This window comes from Nycticebus coucang, chromosome 3, assembly GCF_027406575.1.
Source record: "Nycticebus coucang isolate mNycCou1 chromosome 3, mNycCou1.pri, whole genome shotgun sequence".
Taxonomy (NCBI): domain Eukaryota; kingdom Metazoa; phylum Chordata; class Mammalia; order Primates; family Lorisidae; genus Nycticebus; species Nycticebus coucang.
This window is the reverse complement of record NC_069782.1, coordinates 25,203,004-25,228,391: the sequence shown is the minus strand read 5'-3', so window position 1 is coordinate 25,228,391 and position 25,388 is coordinate 25,203,004. Positions and strand designations below refer to the sequence as shown.

The 25,388-nt window shown below is 39.1% G+C and overlaps 1 protein-coding gene across 1 annotated transcript in view; it reads left to right on the top strand.

Annotated features, from left to right (window-relative positions):
* Nucleotides 1-25,388, top strand: part of CFAP54 (cilia and flagella associated protein 54) — a 339,644-nt gene that overhangs the window by 276,400 nt on the left and 37,856 nt on the right. Inside the window, exons 65-67 of the mRNA XM_053586325.1 lie at nt 2,777-2,947; nt 19,528-19,634; nt 23,588-23,729. Coding sequence (XP_053442300.1) covers nt 2,777-2,947; nt 19,528-19,634; nt 23,588-23,729 — 420 coding nt within the window. The remainder of the gene's footprint in view (nt 1-2,776; nt 2,948-19,527; nt 19,635-23,587; nt 23,730-25,388) is intronic.

Genomic DNA, 25,388 nt, shown 5'->3' with positions numbered 1-25,388 from the left:
ACTATTTCCATAATTTAATACTTAGACCTACTCTCCCCCACAAAGGAGAGACTCTTCCAGAACAATCATTGCCGTGTTGTATTGATCAGTTCTATGATTCTGCATGTTGTCAAGTCTGTTGGGGTTTTGTGATGGAAAAACAAAGGTGCCAAACAAATTACAGTAAAATTCCCCGAGAGGGATATGATTACATTTTGTGTGCAAAGCTGAGTCACTCTGTGTGACTGTAACTGTCTAGGTAAGGTCAAATGTCTGAGTAATGTGTTGTGGTTTATAGACTGTGGTGAACTAGGGTTCTCCTGGTAGACCTATTGTTTTATTTCTTTCAAAGAATAACAGAAATATATTAAAAGTTCTCAGTGTATAACTCATAGATTATCATATGTAATGAATTCTATTAGCAACTTGATATTATAGTATGTTCAAGATAATGAAAAATTAAATACCCATTTTGATACTGAGTTCCATTAGAATTTATCATTATTGGATCACCATGCTTAATAAACAGTGCGTATATTGAAATAAAAGATATTTGCTTTTATATTTTAATGCTTAGCTAGCTATTAAATATGAATTACTTGCTGAAATAGTTGTCAGAGCCTCTGAAAATCACTTAGATATGAAGAAACAAGAGAAATTGTTTGAATTATTTGGTTGATTTTTTAAATGAACTTCCTGATAAATAATTACTCTTAATTAAGCACTAATAATCTTGCTCATTGTGCATTTTGATTGTGCTTTCAGAAATGAGTGTTCTGGCTTATACTATCTTTTTTATAACAGTGTCTAGACATTTTTGAAAAGTTTTTACATTTAATGTTACTTTTCAGTCAAAAAATTTTTCTTTCATCAATAGGCAACTTGAAAGGTCAATGTTTTTATTTCTCTTTTCACTTTATTTTGAATACTTGCATTCACAGTCCTTGTGTCTTGAATAGGCTCAGAAATAATGGGGAAACCAAGTGTTATAGAAACACCAGGGATTTATTTCTGGCCACTGATGTACTTTCCTTGTTCATTAAACCTTGAATTTCTTAGATGTCAAAAAGAGTATAATAGAGGAACTGCTTCCCATCTCCCATGCTGTAATCTTAGGAATAGCAAGAAGTTAATTTTGAAAGTGAATTTTGAAAGCAAAACTTCTTTGAGGAAGGTCCTTTTTAGACTTGAAATACCATTTTCACTATTATTATCTCTATGGCTAGCTTGCTCATTTGTTGATAATTGCTTTGCTTTCTTAGTTACCTTAAACAACTAATTAAATGATTTGTGGTATTGACAATTGTGTTCTATACCTTTATGTTTCTTAAAGACTCTGGATTCAGTGACCAAGTTCCATAAAGAAGCTGGACGGAAATTTACCAATGATTGAACTTGCAAATCAGCCACATTCATTAAAGGACTTTTAGAATGAATGGATTTTAGCTTTAGAGCAAAAACTGTCTTATTTTGCATATGGCATTTCAACAAAATGTTGTTGGAAATAGATAATAAATTACAAATGTACCCTCAGTATAATACCAGTGAATAAACCAGAAACAAAGTAGGCGTCTTTAGAAACAATGGAGACTTTTAGACTGAAATAGTTCCATGGGCATTTTATCCACTAGATCTTCACTTGGGAAATTTATCTACCATATGACCCTGCAATCCCATTACTAGGTATCTGCCCCAAAAGAAAAAAAAAGACATTTTACCATAATGACATTTGCACTTGAATGCTTATAGCAGCACAATTCACAAGTGCAAAAATGTGGAAACAACCCTAGTGCCCATCAACACATGAATAGATTAAAAAATTGTGGTATTTTTTCTTCCATTCTTGAGATACTTTACTAAGAAGAATATGTTCCAGCTCCATCCAATGTACTCAGCCCTACTATGAAACTAATTTGGGGCTCTCACATGAAAGCTATAACCCAGTTACAACCTAACAATAGGGGGAAGACGGAAAGGGAGGGGAGGGAGGGGGATTGGTGGGATCATACCTGTGGTGTATCTTACAGGGGTATTTGCGAAACTTGGTAAATGTAGAATGTAAATGTTTTGGCACAGTAACTGAGATAATGCCAGGAAGGCTATGTTAACCATTGTGATGAAAATGTGTCAAATGGTCTATGAAGCGAGTGTATGATGCCCCATGATCATATCAATGTATACAGTTATGATTTAATAAAAAAAAAATAAAAAATTGTGGTATATGTATATTGTAGAATACTATTCAGCCACACAAAAGCTGGAGATTTCACACCTTTTGTAACAACCTGGATGAATTTGGAGAACATTCTCTTAAGTGAACTGTCACAGGAATGGAAAAATAAGCATCACTTGTACTCAGTACTAAATTAGAATTAGTAGATTAACTACATGCTCACATGAAAGAAAACCTCAATTACATTCAAGTGGGGATGGGTTGCATCAATTCCCCCCACCAGGTACATTGCACAGGCATACTGCACACTTCCTGGGTGAAGGACACAACTACAAGTCAGACTTTAACCTTACCAAAGCAAACTGTGTAACTTAATCGTATGTACCCCCATATTAATCTGAAATTTTTTTAAAAAAGGAAGACATCTGTTGAGTCCCCTCAGTTCTGAAGCATATTTTTACTGTAGGAGAATCTTCTTGCTGGTAATTCAGGGTTGGTTTTAAGATCTCATTCTACAAAACAAGATGAGAGGATTCCCAGAGTTTTTCCATGTTCCCAATTAATTTTGTATATTGAATGAATTTATTGCCAGTGCTTAAACCCATCTTTTTGTTTGTTCCCTAGTTAAGCTGTACAAGTTCTGCACACTCCATTTCATCTGTAAAGCCCACTGCCAGCCCTCCTAATACAGACACAGTGACATCAGAAAGGGCAACACAAGCTTTACACAAAGAACTTTGCTTTCAGTGGTACATTCCTCCTCTGGACAAGCCTCCCAAGGAAACAGAACCTATGGTATGTAAGATAATCATAGAACTAAGTCTTTCATTTCTATATACATTTTAATGAGGCCATCATAACTTGAAGAGTTGAGGACATCTTATAGATAAGAATGGATAGCAATATAGAATCTTTTTTTTTTTTGGCCAGGGCCAGGTTTGAACCCGCCATCTCTGGTATATGGAGCCAGCACCCTACTCCTTTGAGCTACAGGCACAGCCCCAGTATAGAATCTTTATTATCTAGTAGAATACATTTGAAAAGAAGAATCATGAGAAAGTCCTGTTCAAGTTGATCATTTTCCTTTTTCCTGGCCTCAAAGGGAAAATTCTCAATGTGTCACCATTATATATGACATTTTACTTTTTTGTAATTATTCTTTATCATGTTTAGAAAGTTTTTATCTACTGCCATTTGGCTAAAAATTTTCATCATGTAAATTAGAATTAGAAAATTAGAATTAAAATTAGACTTTTACTGTGTCTATTGAAGAAAACTTTATAATGTTTCTCCTTTAATATTTAGTTGATTTTATGATGTTTAATCAAGTTTGCATTCCTGAGATAAATTCAGATTGGTCATACTTAAATTATATTAAATTAAATTATATTATTTTGCCAGATTCAGTTTTCTATTGAATTTTTGCTGCTGTTTTCAAGAGTAAAATTGGGCTATTCATATTTTATACTATTTTTGTCAGGTACTTTTTGCATCAAGCTTTTGGTAGAATTATAAAATGAGTTGATAAATATACTATATTTTTCTATTTTCTGGTGAAGTTTGTATAACTTTTAAAATTTGAATAGTTAGTAGAATGCATTAAGAAAGCCATCTGGACCTAGTGTTTCTTTATGAGACATAGTGATAATAATTGAGGCAGTCTTTAAGCATTAGCACTGGTGTACTGGTTTTCAGAGTTAGTGTCATATCTGATTAGATCACTATCTGTTCTGATGGTTAGTGTGTGTGACAAATCAAGTTTTAAATACTCTGTCACCCTTGTTTGTAGGACATTGGGGCTTTCTATTTCTTCTGAGTCAATTTTATTTAAGTTACTATTTCTAAGAATTTTCTCCTCTTATTTAAATTTTTCCCATATTTTAATCTGTCTGATGTGTCTTCTGTGGCATCATGATGTTCCCATTTTCATCCCTTGTATTGGTTATTTGTGTATTCTCTTAGTTTTCCTTAACATTGTCATGTATTCTCTTAATTTTTCTTTAACATTGGCACTAGAAGTTTTCTATTAGTTGTATTTCATTAATCCAAGTATCTTTCTTCCACATTTTTCTTTTCCTTAACTATCGCCTTATTGAGATAGATGTTTAGCTAAATATTCAGCTTTTTCCTCCATAATATATAATTTTTTTTTTTTTTTTTTTGCAGTTTTTGGCCAGGGCTGGGTTTGAACCCATCACCTCTGGCATATGGGGCCAGCGCCCTACTCCTTTGAGCCACAGGCACCGCCCCATAATATATAATTTTTAAGGGTATGAATTTCTTTCTAAACATTGCCTTAGCTACATGCCGAAAGTTTTTGATTATAGCATTGTATCATCATTTGGTTAAAAATAGTTTTGTAATTTTGGCGTACTTTTTTGATTCATGAGCCATTTGACATGTGTTTCTCAAATTGCAAACCATATGGAACTTTTCTAGTTATCTTTTGCTATCTGTTTCTAAACTATATTGTCTTGTGGTAATACAAGTGTTCTTTATGACTGATACTTGTTGAAACTTGATTTTTTTCCCTCAAAGAGAGGTTAATTCAGTGTTTTTCAACCTTTTTGTCTCACACCACACTTGAATTTATAGTTAAACTTCTGTGGCATACTTAAATTATATTGATCAAAAAGAGAGTGAAGGGCGGCGCCTGTGGCTCAGTGAGTAGGGCACCGGCCCCATATGCCGAGGGTGGTGGGTTCAAACCCAGCCCCGGCCAAACTGCAACAAAAAAATAGCCGGGCGTTGTGGCGGGCGCCTGTAGTCCCAGCTACTCGGGAGGCTGAGGCAAGAGAATCGCGTAAGCCCAAGAGTTAGAGGTTGCTGTGAGCCGTGTGACGCCACTGCACTCTACCCGAGGGCGGTACAGTGAGACTCTGTCTCTACTAAAAAAAAAGAGAGTGAAAAAAATGTTCTTACTGTTCTTTGAACTTCTTTCAAAAGTAATTTAATTAATGATCTTTAAAAATTTTCTCAGCACACCTAAGATCCTCTCATGGCACACCAGTGTGGTGGGGCACCCCAGTTGAAAAATTTTGGAGTTAATTGTTTTGGTAATTGATTGCTCTTAAAATGACTTTGTACTCTGCAGTTGTTGAGACTGTGCTTGTAATATAGGTCTAGTAGGTCAGATTGGATAATCTTGTTCAAATAATCTATACTCTTGTTGATTTTTCTACTTTTGTGTGCCTTTAATTTTTTAATTTTTTTTTTTTTTTACCATATTTGTTTTTTTTTGCAGTTTTTGGCCAGGGCTGGGTTTGAACCCGCCACCTCTGGCATATGGGGCCAGCGCCCTACTCCTTTGAGCCACAGGCGCCGCCCCTAATTTTTTTTTTTTTTTTTTTAAATAGAGTCTCACTTTGTTGCCCTTAGTAGAGTGCCATGACATCATAGTTCACAGCAACCTTGAACTCTTGGGCTCAAGCAGTCCTTTTGCCTAAGCATCCTAAGTAGCTGGGACTACAGGTGCCCACCACAATGCCTAGCTATTTTTCTTTTTTTTAGAGATGGAGTCTCGCTCATGTTGAGGCTGGTCTTGAACTCCTGACCTCAAGCAATCCGCCCACCTCAACCTCCCAGAGTGATGCTGGGATTACAGGTGTGAGCCACTGCATCCCGCCTGGTCTGCATTTTCAAAAAGTCAGTTACCAAGAGAAGTGATTTTAAATCTCTCACTGTATTGTCATTTTTAGTTTTTTCGTATAGTTCTCTCAAATTTTGCTTTACGTAATTTGAGGCTGTGATCTTAGATGAAATCAGATGGATAGCTTCTATATCTTTTGGTGAATTGAACATTTCATCATTTTGATAATAGTGCCTTTTTGTAATCACACTTTTTTATTACATGAGTTTTTTATAATAATGTTTTTCCCATAAAGTCTGCATTGTTTGATGTTAATATAGGAAAATGACTTCCTTTTGCTTATTATTTCCACAGTGAACATTTTTCTAGCCTTTTCCTTTCAATCTTTCCATGTACTTGTGTTTAGTGGTGTTTCTTATAAAAGATATGTACTTGGACATTTTAAAATCTAGTCTAGCAATAATTCTTCTGATTGGAGAATTTAATCCATCAGTTTAAATACTGGCATCTTTGGTTTTAAGTGTACTGTGTTGTTTTGTATTTTTACTTGTCTTGGCTTTTGTTTTTCTCTTCCTTAATGCCTTCTTTTGTTTTAAATTTTTTATCATTCATTTTTCTTTGAGTTTTGCAATTATGTAATCTTTTCCTGTGCTTTTAGCGGTACCCTCAGGGTGTCATACACACTTACCTTATTAAAGTCTATAGTCAATCACTGTTTTTACTCTCCTGATGACTTATGTGGTATTACTGTATGTCTTTTAGCACAAAATAATACTATTTTTATTGTTTTACGTAAGAAATATTTTCCTTTAGAATTTCCTACACTTTTACCATTTGCTTTCTTTTTACTACCTCTTGCATTTTAGAGGGAGAACTGATTCCTTCCAGAATCAATTCTTTAGAGTACATGCTATAGAATTTCCTTTGGTGAGGATCTTCTGAGGCAAAATCTCTTGAAACTTTTGTTTGCCTGATAAATGTGATTGTTTTACATTCACGTGTGAAATAAACTTTCACACGTGAATGTAGAGGTAGAGAATTCAAGATGGAAAATTATTTTATTTTAGCCCATTCAAATTGTCATCTGCTCACTTCCGCTGTTGCTGTTGAGAGTCAAGCTTTGAACATACTCTGCTTTGAATAAATTCTGAGATCTTTCACTAGCTGCTTTTGAGATCTTCTCTTGGTCTTTGTACATGATTTTACATGTAATGTAAAATGATTTTATTTTTTTTCCTTATCTTAGCGAATTGGTTAAAAACACTCTGGAACTAAATTGCCTAGATTCGAATCTCAACTCTGACACTTAATAGTTTTTTGTTTTGGGGGGGTTTTTTTGAGACAGAGTCTTGCTATGTCGCTCTCGCCTTCACAGCTCACAGCAACCTGAAACTCTTGGGCTCAAGGGAATTCTCTTGCCTCAGCCACCCAAGTAGCTGGGACCACAGGTTCCCACCACAATGCCTGGCCGTTTTTTTTTTTTTTTTTTTTTTGGTTGCAGTTGTCATTGTTGTTTAGCAGGCCCAGACTGGGCTTGAACTGTCCACCTTCAGTGTATGTACCTGGCACCCTACTCACTGAGCTATGGACACCAAGCCCACTGAATAGTTTTGTGATCGTGAATAGACGAGTTGCCTTTTTGGTATCATGGTTACCTCCGTCTGTTATTAGACATAACCATATAAACGTCTAACCTCAATAAATAGTACTTGTCATTATTATATAAAATGAATTTAGAAGTTCCAAGCTGTTTTAAAGTTTAATGACTTCAAATATACATGCAATATACACTTGGTAAACGTTATTTGAAAGCACCTTTTACAGTTTGGTGACATTATCTTCTCAAAGATACTTTAGCTTCCAACATTCTGCAGAAAAGAGAGTAAACTGTGCCCAACCAGCAAAATTAAAGTGTTTAGCAACTGAGAGAAAAACCTCAGTTTGCCTCTAAATGCAGTTTACAAATTTGTATCATGCACGTATCTTATTTGAATGTTTATTATCTTCATCTTTATATCCCTATCTATTTTTTACTCATGTCTATGTTCATATATATGGAGAAATAATTTGCAATAGGATGAACTGAAGGGCAGAAGGAAGGAGGGGGACAAGTATTTGGGAGCAGTTCAGTATCGGTCCCTGATCTGTCGAAGACTGAATAGTAATTCAGATTTTAGGATAGACTTGAAAATGGGTCAAGCTTTTAAAAATGGAGCAGTTGGTCAATGTAGCCTTCCACAGAGGAACCTTCCACTATAGAATTCCTTTGATTGCTGTTTTCTCTAAGAAGAGCCTCAGGCTTTTTGCCATGAAACATTTGCCATATAGTTTTGCCCTGTTCAGCATTTTTATTTGCTTTTTGTCTGCGGCATGGGTCTGTTCTTGCACTTCCCAGCTCTTGAGTGCTGTCCCCTCCAGCTGTGCCTCTGGTAGCTTCTGCGCCTCCTTGACTGGCGTGTGACCCGTGTCAAATCATGAAGCCTCCTGGGCCTCCCTCTCTTTGTTCTCCAGCACCACTCCCCATATTTGCCCCCATGCATTCTGCTACCTGGGGCTGGAAACCTGCTACTAACTCTTGGTCAATTATAACTCTCTTCCTATTCAGACAAAAAGAGAAACTTTAACATATTACTCTCCCGATACATTGAATGCTATTTCCTATATTTGTAAAGCACTCTCCTTCCCACTCTTTGCCAGTCAAACCGTTCCCAGGATTTGATGTAGTACATCAACATTTTTAAAATGTTGTCTACATAAGTGTTGTCTACATACATTTAAAAACGTATTACATCTACATTTTAAAATCTGAATCTGTCATCTCTTTGAAGAGAATTTAGAACAGTGGTTTTCAAATTGTGGTTCCAAGAATACTGACAGGTCAGGGAGTCAGTAAAGTGGGTCGTGAGTAGCACTTTTTAAAAATAAATGAAATGCACAAACAATTAGAATGCATTCATATATACATAATAATAAGTGAAAATGTTGTTTTCTAAAACTTTTGTTTCATGATATGTGCTGTAAAAGACAAAATTTCTTCGGCTGATCTTTAGCCTATGTCAGAATTTATTTGCTCTCTGAGGAACTAATGAAAGATTATGGCCATTCACTAAGAGTCTGGAAATGAGAGGATTACACAGTTAGGAAGCACATGTTTACCTAAGCAGCTAGTTTTTAAAAGCGCAGAGGAGAGTAGAAAGTTCATTTCACAAGGTCACAGAAACACCTTGTCCGTGTTAGTTATTACAAAGGCAGTCTGGGGCAGGAAGTTCTGAGTCTGCATGCTGCTTTTGGAAAAACAAAGCAACATCTAAGAGGCAAATGATAAGATTGTGCCATTGGCCGATAATTAGAATAACAAGGTTTTATCCAACAATTGTGCCCGGGAATTGACATGGAAGTGTGAACTGGTATCACAGGTTAGAAGCAGGGCACCAACCAAAAAATTCTGATTTAAGCAGGTTACTGTGAGCCATTTTCTCGAGCTATGAAAAAAGACCCAGAACACACAGTTTTTCCATTTCTTAATTTGGGGACATTTTTTCCCCTATGACAGCTGAGCACGAATGTATTGGGTCATGATAAAAGATATAGTTTCTGCCATAAGCTTAGTAAAGACAAAAAAATCAAGAAACACTGACTCCATACACTGGTTTCTCTTCAGATTGAAGCACTGAACTGACTTAAATGAACTAACCTTTACAGACTCAAGAGTCTGCTCATTGGGATGATAATGCGGAAATGTGTTGATAATATAAATATCGGCATATTTGAGCATCTTTCTAGTCATCATTTTAGGACTTTAGTGTAGAGTTAGTGTTGAACAACTGGCTGATGCTCTGGAAACCTGCAAGTGACTAACAGCAGTGAAAACTCACGTAGAGCTGACGGTGTATGTTCCAAGCACTTCCATTAATTTCACAACTCTACAGGATGGGCGCTTTTATTAAGCCCCATTTTATGGAAGAGGAAACTGAGGCATGCGATATAGAGATGCTAGGAGGCAAGAGGTCAGGACTGAAGGGATCTGACTCCACAGTCTGCCCTGCTCAGCCCGGTGCTCTACTGAGTACTCAGAGGATGGTCCTGGCTGCAGGTGCTTCTAGCCTCTAGGCAGGATGGTAATGAAAATTAATATCTGGCTTAGAGCTTTGGAGTTTCCAGGGACTAACAAAATCGTTGTGTGACAATGTAAGTTAATATCACTTGTTCCACCCATGTGGCCCATTTCAGCTTGTTCACTGCACTGAAGCAGAAATGCCAGTAGGAGCCAGGGACTAAAATCCCAGACAGCAGGTGAAAATCCCAGCATTAGGAATTTTGACATGAATTTTTTCAGAAAATTCAGAAGGCTAAAGATCTCCATGCCAGTGGCACTTTGGAGTTAAGTTTGTGACTTGGAAAAGGTTAACTTTTTAAGTGTAGGAGGTAGAAATTATTCTATCCTAGTTGATAAAATTGTCTTCAGTAGACTGTAGCAGAACCACATTACAAGCTGTTCATTGGAACTTTACTGCAAAGTAAGCAGCTTTTGAACAATTTCACAATCTTGTAGGGACAAACACTCCGGAGGTTGCCAGAGAGTATCATTTTAATGCAGCTGTCAGGTGTTGGCTTTAAAATAGCTGTAAAGAATGCCTGATTGAAGAAGGCAGGAAGAGGTACTACTACAGCTTAGCTCTACAAAGAGGTGACCACAGCCACATTTGATGGCCCAAGTTTCTCTCGAGATTATACTTTAGGGCAGTGCTTCTCAAACTTTCTAATGCTGCGGCCCTTTAATACAGTTCCTGTGCATCGCGACCCACAGGTTGACAATTGCTGCCTTAGGGCCTTTAACTTTATCTTGCCTCATCCTCCTGCTCTTTTTTGTATCTAAGTATCCCAGTATTATACTCTGGATCTCATACCAGCCCATTTGTGGACCATAATGAAATTTGAATTTTGTTTATAACTTCATAAGGTTATAAGCTCAGATAACTCTGAGCTTGTAGGCAGGCGGGACCATAAAGAATTGGTAGCTTGTCCTTCCTTTTGACATCTGAAATACAAGTTAAAAGGAATCAACACTTTTAAGGAGGCTGATTGTGCTGAGTGCAGCTAGACTAGTATTCAGAGGCCACAGAAGATTCACATGGGCAAAGATGGTCAAATACAGGAAGTCTGATCAAGTGAGCACTGAAAAGCAGGACTCTATCTGGCAAGTGAAAACACAACTTAGATAGAACTGAGACAGTTCTGAAGATGTATTTATTCAGTGCAGGTATCCAGCCCATCCACGAAGAGGAGATATGGACCCAGTGATCTTTTCCGGAAGATTTTATACCCCTAATAAGAACTAGACTTTATTCCAGGCTCCCTAAAAAGTAGGCTGTGTATTCAAGACCAGCTCAATCATAGCAGATAGTGAAGGAAGAGTTAGGGTCCCTGGGAAAACTACCAAGTTGTGATAAAAGCAGAAGCCCAGTGTTAGCAACTTAGAAGTCAGGAGTGCTATAACTCAGGGATCATGAAGATGGCTGGGGTTTCCCTCTGAAGTGCTCTGGGTTCTGAGTCTGCTTAACTAAATGATTAGCTAGAGCCTGGTCCTGCAACTGGGGCCCAAAATTACATCCAGCTGCTGGGAGATGGGGGCGAAAAGGCTGTATAAATGATATGGGGACTGACATCTGATGGTACCAGTTCCTTGTTGCTCAAAGTATGCCTGAGAACCAGCATCACTGGAATCCCTGGAAGCTCATTAGAAATGCAGGTCTCAGGTGCCCACCCAGACCCCACTGAATCAGAGCGCAGAGCATAGAGGTGATGTGCACACAGTCAAATCTGAGACGTGTTGGTCTGGGCTGTTGCTATTTGTTTTTTCTTGTTTCTCCATTTTTTTTTTTTTATTAAGTCATTTGTACATAGATCATGACTACATTTATGCCATTATGGGATTCAATGTGTTGATTATTTGTACAAATTGCAGTGTTACATCCTACTAAACAACATAGCCTTCGCTTTATTTACCCAATTATAGCGTTAAGACATTTGTGTTCTACACCTGATAGATCCAACTTGCACTTGCAATATGCTCCATAGGTGTGGTCCCCCTACTAACCTTCCCTCTATCAACCCACCCCTCTCCCTTCCCCTCTCCCTCCCTTTCCCTCCTTCATCTTAGGCTATAGTTGTGCTTCATTTTTCTTTTCTTTTTTTTTTTTTTGCAGTTTTTGGCCAGGGGTGGGTTTGAACCCACCACCTCTGGCATGTAAGGCTGGCGCCCTACTCCTTTGAGCCACAGGTGCTGCCCGTGTGTTTCATTTTTCATATGCAAGTGAGTGATTATAAATTGGTTTCACAGTAGTACTGAGTACATTGGATTCTTTTTTTTCCATTCCTGAGATACTTTACTAAGAAGAATATTTTCCAGCTCCATCCATGTAAACATAAAAGAGGTAAAGTCTCCATTTTTTTTAATGCTGCATAGTATTCCATGGTATACATATACCATAATTTATTAATCCATTCATGGGCCGATGGGCATTTGGGCATCTTCCATGACTTGACAATTATGAATTGAGCTACAATGAACAATCTGGTGCACATATCTTTATTGCCAAATGATTTTTGATCCTTTGGATATACACCTAGAAGAGGAATTGCAGGATCAAACAGCAGGTCTACATTTAGAGCCCTGAGTGTTCTCAAAACTTCCTTTCAAAAGGAATGTACTAGCTTGCATTCCCACCAGCAGTGCAGAAGTGTTCCCTTTTCTCCACATCCACATCAACATCTGCAGTTTTGGGATTTTGTGATGTGGGCTACTCTTACTGGAGTTAGATGGTATCTCAGAGAGGTTTTGGTTTGCATTTCTCTGTTGATTAAAGATGATGAGCATTTTTTCATCTGTCTGTAGACCTTCAACCTGTCTTCTTCAGAGAAGCTCTGTTCATGTCTCTTGCCCACAATGAAATGGGATCACTTGTTTTTTTCTTAGTAATAAGTTTGAGTTCTCTGTGGATTCTGGTTATTAGATCTTTGTTGAAAATATAACTTGTTATTGATGCACTTTGTGGTGGTTCTCCCACTGCTGTCTGATGTAGGAGGCTCCACTTGAAACCTCTCACTTATTTTGGTACCACCTAAGTCAAACTTCAGAACTGGAAAGAAACTAAGAGAACATCTGTTCAGTGCTTACGTTTTGTAGATGAGGAAGCAAAGTCCCATGTGGGTGAAGTGACTTGACCAATGTGCAACTCATTAGTGACAAAAATTGGATTGAGAGCCTGACTTTTCCAATTCCTAAAATCAGTTTCTTTGTAGCACACATAGAACTTATCTGCTTACTAATTAATAAAATTTATATATCACGTGCACACTGTACGCCAGGCCATTCTTTAGATGGGGAAGCCAGGAGTCAATTTAATTTATTAGATGAGAGGCTCTTCTTTCACTCACTCCTGGGGTAGAAGGGATTCTACATATAAGAAAAAATAATACAGTAGTCCTTAGTGTTTGCGAAAACCATATTCTTTCTTTGCCATTGAAAAGCAAGTCTTTGTAGAAGTAAGAGAGCATTGAAAATTCTGTCATGAGGGGCGGCGCCTGTGGCTCAGTGAGTGGGGCGCCAGCCCTATATACCGAGGGTGGTGGGTTCAAGCCCGGCCCCGGCCAAACTGCAACCAAAAAAAAAAAAAATAGCCGGGCGTTGTGGCGGGTGCCTGTAGTCCCAGCTACTCGGGAGGCTGAGGCAAGAGAATCGCTTAAGCCCAGGAGTTGGAGGTTGCTGTGAGCTGTGTGAGGCCACGGCACTCTACCGAGGGCCATAAAGTGAGACTCTGTCTCTACAAAAAAAAGAAAAAAAAAAAAAGAAAATTCTGTCATGAGTGTACTGACTCCATCAGAATCCAACCTTGAGTGTGAAGAATGGTATAGGGTGAAAGTTGTCCCTGAAGAGTGAGAACAAGTTGGGAATAGAGCTAAGGACCGGAGGATTAGTCAAGGAATGGCAGGGACATCTAATGGGAAGCCAAATTGGGTTTAGCAGTAGGTCTAAGAGAATATAAAGAATGAGGTGCCAACATTGGTGAGGAGCCAGCGGTGACTGTGGGCTAAAACAGCAAGCGTGGTGCTCTGAGGACTGCTGTGAGCACTTTACGGTGGCTCGATAAATCTTCACACCAACCCCTGGGATGGGGTTGCCATGTCTCCATTTCACAAACGAGGAGGTAGGAGTGTGAACATTGATGTGACCTGCCCAAAATCACACAGCTAGTGAGTGGAGGAGGCAAACCCAGGCACTCTGGAGCCAGAGTCCACACTCACAACAACTACACAAATGAGGTTAGCTTTTTGTTCAAGTCTATTCTGATCTCAGACTGTTCCTCTTTGAATTCACTTGTCTGTGCCAGGCTCAGTTAGAAAGGTTTTGAACTCGCAGTGCAAAGCCATTGACAAGTGCCAGCTTGAGGAGGGGGAAAAGTTATTTTCATTATCAGGGGTTAAGCATGAAGCAGGCCATCTATTTAAACGTTTCAAGTAGCATATTTTAGAAAACTTTATTAGCTGTTCAAGTACGTAATGAAAAGTTCAGAAACAAGAAGATACTAATTGACATGTATGAGGTACTGGAAGCATGACTTAAAAGATATAAGATACCACTCCCATCCTTAGGGATTTTGTAAAATATCCCACCAAAATATTTTGTAAAATATTCGAAGTCAAGGTTAACAGACACGTAACAAGAGCAAACACCTTAAGACAGTGTGGGGTCTTGGCCTAATTTCTCTAGGACTCATTTTATTTTCTTTTAAAAAAGGTTTTGACAAATTTTATGTAATGCGAAAAATCACATTTTGAAAGACTTTAAATGAATAAAGAAGAGTCTTCTTCCTCATCATCTTCATCCCTGAATCCCCTTCCTCAGATGCATTTATTTTCAACCCTTTCAGCCATCTTTGTTTTTTTCCTGGTCTTTTTTCCCCACCTATCTACTCTCACATGATGATTTCCTGAGCGGTCACCTTTGCCCATTACTGTGGAAGAAGACGACTAACATCACCCTCTTTCCCCTCTGCACATTCCCCTAATCTAGTTCTATCATAGCTCCTTAAACCATAGTCGGTGTTTATGTTATGACTATGTAAATATCCTGTGTGGCTGAGCCATATAGGGTACTTTTGCATTTCCCTCTGGCTTCTCATTTCTTGAAGAAAAAAATTGCCTTATACTATTTCTTTAACTTAGTTTTAGAATCCTCTGATTTTTCTCTGACTTTCACAGAGCTATGCAATCCTCTTCGTATGGCTAAACTCATTGACTTATCTCTCAGCCCCGTTGTTTTGTTTTCTCCAGAGACATACCCCAAACTGACTGATGGTTCCTGTAGCTCAGTTATCATCTTAGGAGTCCATTCACCATCCTCCTGAGAATTCCTTCATCTCTCTCTGAGTTGGGTTTTCTGGGTCTCATGTTTCTCTCTGTCTTGATTTGATCTCTTATGAGCAAAGATGAACACATCTTCCAGCTTCCCAAGGAAGTGTCTATTAAAGATTCTGATTTTCAAAGGGTTCACTAAACTTCATAAGGTATACTCATGAAAGACTTTAGTAAAGGCTAAGGCATGGCAGGATAAAGTAAGCACAGGAAATCATTAGGGAGACCTGGTATATCCAGAGGCAGCTTCCAAGGTCTTCCCTCAGTTGCGCAGGACACAGTTCATCTATGGATTACGAACCACCAAAATGTAACAAGATATGGTCTCAAGCTGCTGTCTGGTATCTGAGGAGGAGTCTTTTATATCTCCCCGTTCGTGTAATCAAACTCATTTTGGGACCAAACTCATTAATAGAAGTAAAGATAACAATAGAATCCAGAGGCCAATTATCAATATGCATGTTTTCTATAAAAAAAATGCGGGTAAGATGTTAGTTACAGTTCGCTCCCTGTGTGTTCCAGACCCTAGGCCAGGACTCCATTAATCACTAGTTATTACATTTTATTTGGATTTGGTCAAGGGCCCATGCCTTGACTATACTCCTCTGAGATACTAACAGGCTTGCGACAGACTGACATAACTCAGGAGGGAAAAAGACCTTGAGTGTCTCACACAAGGTCTTTACTTGAATGCTTAATTCATTGTTTTGTAGGCATAAAATTCTAAGCTGCCAATTAATTTTCCTCAACGTGTGAGAGGCATTATTTGCTTGTCTCTGGCAATTCTGCATTGTGTTGAAAAGTCTGTTTCCTTCCAGACTCCTGGTTCTTTCTTTGTGATTCTGGATGCTCTGGAAATCTCCCCTCTGCCCTCTGTGTACTGAAATTCCATAATGTGCCTTGGTGTGGTGTCTTTCATCCATTGTGCTGGATACTTTGACTGGCCCTTTCAAAATGAAAATTAATAGTCTTCAGTTCATAGAATTTTAAAAATAATTTCCTCCCTCTGATTATCTTGGTATCTTCTGGAATTTCTATTATTCAGATATGGAATCTGTTGGATTAGCTGTTTGCTTTTCTCATATTTTGTTTTCCTATTTAAGGTTTGAAATTTAGGTTTTACTTTTGGAGAAATGGATTCAATTATGTATTTCAAATCTTTAATTTATTATTGAATTGTTGTGATCCTTTTTTTTTTTTTTACTTTTAAGAGATCATCCTTCTTCTCTGATCGTTTTAGCAGCACTGTGTTTTGCTGTTTTTTTCCCACTGTATTCTTGTTTCACGGATGTGATCCTGTCTTTCTTCTCTCTGAGAACACTAATTATAGTTTCCTTGAGGCTTTCTTCTGCTGTCTTGTGCTGTATATCTGATCTTCAGGTTTTTTCTTCTGTTACATTTAGTTTTTGAGCCGTCTGTTCATTTGGGAGTGAGGCACTCTAAGCCTTTTGGCTTAGACTGATTTATAGGCCTCATGGTAAGGTGACAGCAAAGGGGGCCAGGAGTCTCATTGGAGGATCCTGACACGTCAGTGTGTGTAAGTATTTTCTCTTTTTGGTTTCCCTAAAGAGGACACTTTTAGATTCCTGCCTAGTTTCCTACATTCTGGGAGGGTTTATTGGGAGTAGAGGAGTGTTTCTTGTTCAGAATGCAGACTTTCACTTAATTCCAGTATTTCAGTATGCCTCACCCCCTGTACTCACCCCTGTACTCACCTCACCCCTGTACCAATGGCCTTCAGTACAGATCCTCTCTGACTTAACATCAGCAGAGAGCAAAATGGAAGAAGTTCAGCCTGGAGAGAGGCAAGGGAAGGAGGAGCTTCCTGGCCGTGAGGGCCCATAAAAGGTACATGAGGGAGGTTGTCTAACACTGCCGCCCACTCCTGCCTCCTAAGGCATCTGAGCCTCCAGTCCCCAAGTCATCCCGGGGATCTCGGTCATACGTGCTGCAGGCACTTGGGCCCAGCTTTTCCCCTATGCCAAGTGCTGTCTGTCTTCCAGAGTGTTGTCATCATCTTGTCTCCTTCACTTCCTCTCTTGTTCTTTCTGTCCTTGTGCATTTACGCCTTTTTTTTTTTTTTTTTTTTAATCCTTTACCCTTATTTTAGTTTACTTTGTGAAGAAGCAGAGAGAAATGCATGTAGCTGTCGGGGTAAAGAAAGTCCTTTCATCCGCTGAAGATTTGGGTCTTAATCTGCCAAAATAATAGCAGCAGGCGGATTAACAGGAGGAAGAACATACAAATTTATTAATGGGCATAAGCGCAGGACAGTCAAAGAAAAATGATTACTCAGTTACCCAGTGAGATTCAGAAGCTTATCTACCCTTTATAAGGGAGAGGGAAGTCGGGTGTGTGTAGGCAGTTTTGAGGAGTAGTAAACAATTTTTAGGGTCACCGAATAGACTCAAAGGATAGTAGTTTGTAAATGAGTGTCTTTGGAAACTGAATGGGACCCAGAACAGACAATAGCTTGTGGACAAGTTATGGGAAGGTAGGGGTGGAACATCCCTTTGAATAAAAGGTTGTCTCATCATGCATTTAAAGTCTCCCAGGTAATCGCTCTGCACTGCCCTCAGAAGAACAGATGGAAGGTCTATCTGGTGACTACTTTTAGTCTTTCCTGGTTATTTGATGAGATTCCTAGAAATAACTATTTCATGACCATTGCCCTTCTTTTGGAAGAGGTTTTGTCAGTCAGGTAAGGGGACTTTCTGAGAGAGCCCCTATCTGTCCTGTGGGAGTGACAAGACAGCAGAAGGTTAGAAAATCCTTGGTTCAGTATAGGTGAAAAGCCTAAAAAAAAGCCTTTAAAATGGCTCCATTTTGTGACTGTAAGTTTGAAGTCTTTTGAGAGTTAGAAAAGGAAAAGCCTGTATAGAACTCCAAAAAAACGGACAAAGGCCTGGTCACTTACTCCATAAGTGGCTAAAGGCCTAGTCACTAGGAGGCAGGCCTGCAGGCAAGTACTTGTATATCTCGGGAATTTCCAGACTACTCCCTAAAGATGAATGACTGCCTCCAGATGGTCTGTTAAAGGTCAAGCTTTGTATCTGCTTGATCCCCCAGTGTTCTGCATTGTATCTGTTTGATCTCCCCAGCTCTCGTTTTTATGGTATGTTACTTCTGATTACTTAGCATAAGAACAACTTTAGATAAGGTTAAAAGTGTTGTTGTCAGTTAAGCAGTAAACATCCTGACACCAGGTGGCTAGGGCCTGGGTCTTTGAATTTTAGTCATTAGATTATTGATTAATGATGTGTACAAGCAGTACTGCCCATATAAGTTGTGGTAAAATAAAGCTTTGCTACATGCCAGAGAGAGCTGTAGTCTTCCTTATTCCTTGACATTTCCTCTCAGGTCTTAACCTCTGTGACACCACATCAGGCACCATTCATGTAACAGTTCAGAGGCAGCCTCTGAGGCCTTCCAATTTCTCTTCGTGGAAAAGCGCTCAGCACACCAACCACCATACTGTGGGGTCTGACTGGCAGCTCTGGGCCTTTGCTTTCCTATATCTAAAGTGGGGGAATTAAACCATATTATTTCTAAGGTTCTATGAATCTCGAATTCTATAAATTCATGACAAAAATAGGTTCTTTATCATAAGGGCCTGACTCTAAGATTGTCAGAACCCAAACAGGGAAATTACTAGAGCAGAAATCATCAAAAGAAGTTTCACCTTAGAGAGAAGGGCTGGAAATTTGTGAAAAGGGAACAGCTAAGTGAATGAGCAGAAGTGGCCGTGCCTCCTGATGGAAAAGCCACACATTGAGAAGCAAAAGGAAACAAAGCTGGATATTCACCAGCAGTATGCTTAGTGCTTGTTGTAGAGCAGTGATTCTCAACAGATCTGCTGTGGCACACTGGTGCACCGTAAGAGAACATTAGGTATGCCTTGAAAATTTTTAAAGATCATTAATCAAATTACTTTTGATTGAAGTTCAAAGCACAGTAAGTATATTCTTTTTTTTCAAGCTTTTTTTTTTTTTTTGATCAACATAATTTAAGTGTGTCATGGAAGTTAACTATAGGTTCAAGTGTGCCATGAGATAAAAAAAGTTGAAAAATACTGCAGGGTCTGCAAAGACTGAAATTTAATCTTAAGTGCAGTACCAAATGTCACTCTTCAAAAATAATGTAATATTGTCACCGAATAGTACATGTATTTATTTTCATCTTTTAACCTTCACACAATTCTTGTTCACATCATGTCCTTTTAAAGTGAATTTGGGTGGTGGTGGAGGAATCCTAATTCTCTTCTAAAGAAAAATTTTAAAGTGCAATGATACGATTTTGAGAACTAATGTCTTTTTTGAGGCAAACTGTAATTTTGATGTCACACTTTAGATGCCTTTAATTTTTCTTATAGGTTTTATTGCTGTATGCATATAATATGAAGCCCCTGAAGATGGCAGATATTAAGCACTCCACTTTTAACTGTATATCTGTTGGTTCGTTATGGGTTTCACTGAACAGGCAAGTCAAAGTAGATTATCCACAACTCTCTCTTTCCCATTATTTCTCATAAGAACAGCCTTTTTTCAGGAATGTACAAGGGTAAAGCACAAGAAACCTTTTAATGGCTTGGCATCCATAGCACAGTGATTATAGCGCCAGCCACGTACACCGAGGCTCGCGGGTTCGAATCCGGCCCAGTGTAGGTAAAACAAATATGACAATGCAACAAAAAATAGCCAGGCATTGTGGTGGGTGCCTGTAGTTCCAGCTACCTGGGAGCTAAGACAAGAGAGTCGCTTAAGCCCAAGAGTTTGAGGTTGCCTAGAGCTATGATGCCATGGCACTCTACCGAGGGCGATGTAGTGAGACTCTGTCTCAAAAACAAAACAAAACACCAGAAACCTTTTAAAAGACACGTTTAGAATAACCTTCCTTTTGTTTAGAGCAGTGGTTCTCAACCTTCCTAATGCTGCAACCCTTTAATACAGTTCCTTGTGATGTGTGGTGACCTCCAACCGTAAAATTATAGCAACCAAAATACCCAAGTATAGTACTTAGTACTTAATACCTAATCTCTCTGTGCCTCAGTTTCCTGATGGGCAAGACGGGACTAATAACAGAAATAGTATAGTCCCTAGGATGGTTGAAGGAACAGTTTGAGATGCTTCATTGAGATTACAGAAAGTACTAGGATGTTGTCTGTCCTATGTCCTATATTTTAGTGTGGTTGAAAAGTAATTTCATGTGGTTCTGTACAGGGTTACAAAGTTAAGCCCAAACTCTGCCACTTGTCATGCCCCTCCCTTTCCTCCCTCCCAACCTTACTTTATATTGCTCCAAAGTCAAAAGTATCTGCTTCGGCCAGGTGGTTTTCCTCCCTCTCCACCACATGGGGTACTTCTCTAGCTTTTTGCTCATGCTTGGTTTCTCTCTTTTCCTCTTTCATGATACCAAATTCCTCATTTGTTTATTTTTTCATTAGTTTATTTTTGATTCTATTGTTCGTTGCCCTTTTGACCTGAGCCTCTATTTCCTCCCTTGTAAGAAGGAATGATGATACCCACTATGCCTACATTTCGGGGTTATTGTTAGGATCAAGCAAGGCAATGAATTAACATGCTTTGAAAAGTTGAAAACATTAACGCTTGTGTCTATGAGCGTCAGCTCTTTGCCCTTCTCTGTGAATGGAGAACTGATGCTTCTCTGTCCTTTACTGGAGAGTCTTGTTCACACTCCATGATTTTCACTGTGGGTGATTTTCTTGGCCTTGCTGTGAAAGAGAATAAAACAAGGGCTGTTTCAAGAGCTGGCATACTTTCAATTACTCAACTTCCTTTCCCTTCCTTCCTTCATTCCTTCCTTCCTCCTTCCCTCCCCCGCTTCGTTCCTCCCTCTCTTCCTTCCTTTGAAATGGCAGAAAACCTGGGCTGTATACTAGCATGACTAAGCAACACACTCAGGAAATTATCCACTAGCCTTGTAAATTCAGAAACATTGAAGTTTTTTTTTTTTTTTTCCCAGAACCACATGATAAAAATGATTATAATTTCTACCAAGTAGAAAGTCACCAAACCTACTAAGCTTTAATTTTGGTGTGTTTACAATCAATAGCAGGGTTATTAAAATGGGGGACAAGCTCCTGTCACTGAGGCCATCCTGGGGAATGGTACCTGATAATCTCTCACCTACCCGTCTTCTGGTGGCACTGTGAAGATGGACTATTTCTTCCACCCAGAGTGACTTTCCTTGTGTTCTTATTAGGCTCAAGATTAGTACATGGAGAATTGGTCTTGATTATCCTTGAGAAGACAGAATAGAAATAAAACAGATCAGAAAAGATTGGCCAGAAAACAATGAATTTGGATAACCTGCAAATGGGGAAATCTGTAATTTATTATCCATTTCCTTGTCTCCCAGTTAAGTTCTCATAAGGAAAAATATATTTTAATTCTTTGCACTTTTATTACGCAACAAAGGGAAAGATAGTATTCTCAATAAACATGCATGAAAGTTTCTATGTAGTTCTATCTAAATGGTAGCTATGCTCTTGAGACCAAGATCAAGTTCTCTGTCTACCGCCTCTGCCCGTAAACTTCCTAGCTTCCACTTTGCTACTTCCAACTGGGTCCTGCCCTGCAGACAGTGACAGGTAGGGTGAGAGAGTGCCCAAGAGTTAGTCAGTGAGAGCAAGGGAGCTGGTCGAGCCCAAGCAGGCTGGTGGATGCTTGCTCAGAGGGCTTCTGAAAGGTTGAAAGGACACGACCATATAGATTCTTAGCCTAAGAGACCACATAAGGAAAGATGGTATTCTAAAACTCAGGGTCTAAAAAACTGGACCCAGCATTGACCCAGATATGGGAGAGTGAGGGAGGTCATGGCAGAGGCAGGACATAGGACAAAAGAAGCAAGTTGTAGGGCGGGTGAGACAACAGGGGCCAGGCCTAATGCTGACACTCCAGGTCATCTGATGCTGCTCCTGGCACCAGGACACAGCCTGCTCTGCCCAGTCCCAGACTGTTCTTCATGGAGCTAGACTGAGCTGTTCACTCTGGCAGTACAGACAGTACAGTTCTAGACACTCATTAACAGTCATGGAATAGTTTATCCTTCCTAGAATACCAAGAATTATAAAGGAAAGCTATGCTATTTTTGGAGGAAAAATAAGAATTCTTTCTTCAGGTATTAGAATAAAGAAGGGAGTTGTAGAATGCCATCTTTCCTCATGTGGTCTCTTATGGCTAAGAATCTATATGGTCGTGTCCTTTCAACCTTTCAAAAGCCCTCTGAATTGGACAAAGTGGGTTTTATTATTCCAGTCTTGTCATAGAAGGAACCTCGGAGTCAGAGAGGTTGAGTGACTGGGCTGTGTCCCCTGGCTGGTGTGGGAAGGAGGAGGCATGGGTCCGTGAGCCCACCGGTACTGTCTGCAGGGCCCCAGATAGCTCCTCCAACATTGTTGATGACCCATTTCTTTTTTTTAAATGGGTATGTTTTCCAAATAAACTTTTAACCACAAATCTTTCCATTTCAATCCCTGTCTTTTTAATATAAAAGCTTCTAAATTATACTATATACATTCAAATCCTCTTATATATGATTAAAGGTGTTTTTTACTGTTCGTTGCTGAGAACCCTCACTAGGACTACCAAGTATTGCACCATGAGGGTGCTGGGAAAATAGGACTGACATTCTTCCTATGTTCCTGGTGTCAGTCTGCTTTGGGGTCATTTACTTGCTTTTCACAATAATTTTCCTCCTTCCTTGAATGAAGACAGGCACGCACACCACTGCACGTCCCTGCAGGTGCCACTGTGCCAGAGGTGTAGTCACTGAGGGCCGCCTGGGTGGCTGTGCAGCTCCTTCCACTTTTGAATCTTCAGCTTTCTGCCCCCAGGCCTCTGACCCACGTTGGCCTTCAGAGCATTAACTGCTCACTGGCCCCCGTGGCCCTGAAGCTTTCTGTCTTTGGCATCATTGCCTCTGTGTCCTCTGCCTTCCTCTTTGACTTTTGTTTTTCCATATTTCCTGATTCTTCTCCCTCTCTCCCTGTTTTTCCCTCCATTGCACTGAACTGCTCTGGACGCCTTGACTGGCCTTTTAGAGTCGTTGCTGACTTGTGATTCTCACCTCAGGGCAGCCAGACCATCCTAGCCTGCCCTTAGGATTTACATCCTAGACTTTGCCCACGAAGATGCTTATTTTCTTTATTTTCATCTCCGGCAGTATTTTGGCTGTGTTCCTTTCTTTCATTGCATCTTTTCCAATTTGTAAGTATATATTTATCTGAGTGTAGAACAAGACCATAAACATTATGAAAGTTAAGACTGTGTCTCTTTGCCCGTGTTTCTTGATTGAAGGAATGATGTTTAGCAGTGTCAGAACTTACTTAACATTGTACACATGATTCTACAAATAAACAAATGCCTTTCTTAATATTGTAAATAAAATGCATGTATGTGTGTTATTTTTAGAGTTATCGAAATTCATGAGAAACTATCTAATCTTGTGCAAATAGCCGAAATATCATTGCCAGTAGCTCCTGAAATTATTTCAAATGAAAATGTATCTCCAATAGATGAAACAGAAGAGAAATCAATTGATAAGGAAATGGAGGTAAGTTATTAAATAATGGAAAATAGCATTGTTATTGAAGGATGAATGTCATCACCTATAATTATTTAAATTATATTTTACTTTGACAAAGCAGAACTATCTAACTACACTTGAACTTATGGATCTTTGGACCTTTGTTTTTTCTACTGAGTACCAGACACGACCCAAACTTTTGGCATATACGTAATTCAAAGCTCTTCTAAGCATATGATTACGAGGATCTGACAGTGAATGAAAACAAAACCAATCCAGAGAAGTCATTCAGACAAAACTGCAAATCCCAAGAAACAGTTCTTTGTGACTTTATAATATTATTTTCACTTTTTCACTCACACTCTATTACTTAAACATTTTTATTACCTAAGTAATAAGTGAAGAAAAATTGGAAAATACAGATAGGCATGTGTTCTTTCAGATTTTTTCTGTGTGTATGCATTTTTCTTCTTCTTTTTTTTTTTTTTTTATTGTTGGGGATTCATTGAGGGCACAATAAGCCAGGTTACACTGATTGCATTTGTTAGGTAAAGTCCCTCTGTATGCATTTTTCTAATCAAAAACTGGGGTATTATCTGTATAGTATGCTGTTAATTTGATCACACAGCTAAGTTTTTTTGTGATGACTTATGTGTGTGTTTTGGGGAAGACACACATCTTTTCCCTCCTGAATTCTTAACCCATTGAGAAATGGGGCACAGGAGACAAATCTATGGAGATTAAAATGTCAGCATCATCGCTGATAAAGCTGATGGGAGTACATGGCTTTAGATCTGTAGCCAAATAAGCTCATTAATATTTTACCACTGAATCATCCAGACTTGCCCACCTGGTCACAGTCATCTGTGTAACCACAGGGTTTCCCGTTCTCCCTCTGCTTCCCACCAAGCCTATTGCACAAGGGAAGCAGAGAATAATAGTCCTGTAAGTAAGGTGCCTCCAAAAAATGTAAACAAAGATTACCCAAAAGGGGGCAAGCCTAACCCATTCTATAGCTTTCCCCAAACTTACACGGGTCAGATAAGTCCCTTCATTCTCCAGAGGATAAATTAGTGATGGGTCCTAGAGAAGCTGGAATTGTCTCTCTGTCTGCAGGAGAAGAGTGGAAATTCCTTATTTGCCCTGGAAGCAAAAGGGGCAGAGAATATGTGTTCGCTCCTAATTACCTGTTCTTTAAATTTTCGTTTGCACATTAATCCAATTTCTCAAGATGTATATACTGCATTTATGGTTGCCATTAAAAATGGATCCAAAAGGCTTAAATAAAAAGGGGCAGCCTCTTGCCCAGTATCTTTCTACTCCACTTCTCTGCTCTGCAGGGGCAGCCACGTCCAACTCTTTTCAGTATTTCTTTTATTTGATTCTGCATCTATAAATAATAAGCAGTATCAGACATGAAAATTGGGGGAACAAATAGCCTCCAAGTCCGAGGGTTGGCTGGAGGCCTCATCCGAGTCTCCTGTCTTGGAGCCAGCATCTCTGATGCAGAACAGTGGCAGTCACTGTGGCCAGAGGGAAGAAAGGGGGAGGAAATCGCACCCTGGCTCATAAAATTCCCATCATATCTCTTCCACTAACATTTTATTGGTCAAATAAACTGTCCCTTATACCAATAATTCTGCTGCCAGCTTGAAAGGAGGAAAGTCAGAAATGTAGATGAATCAT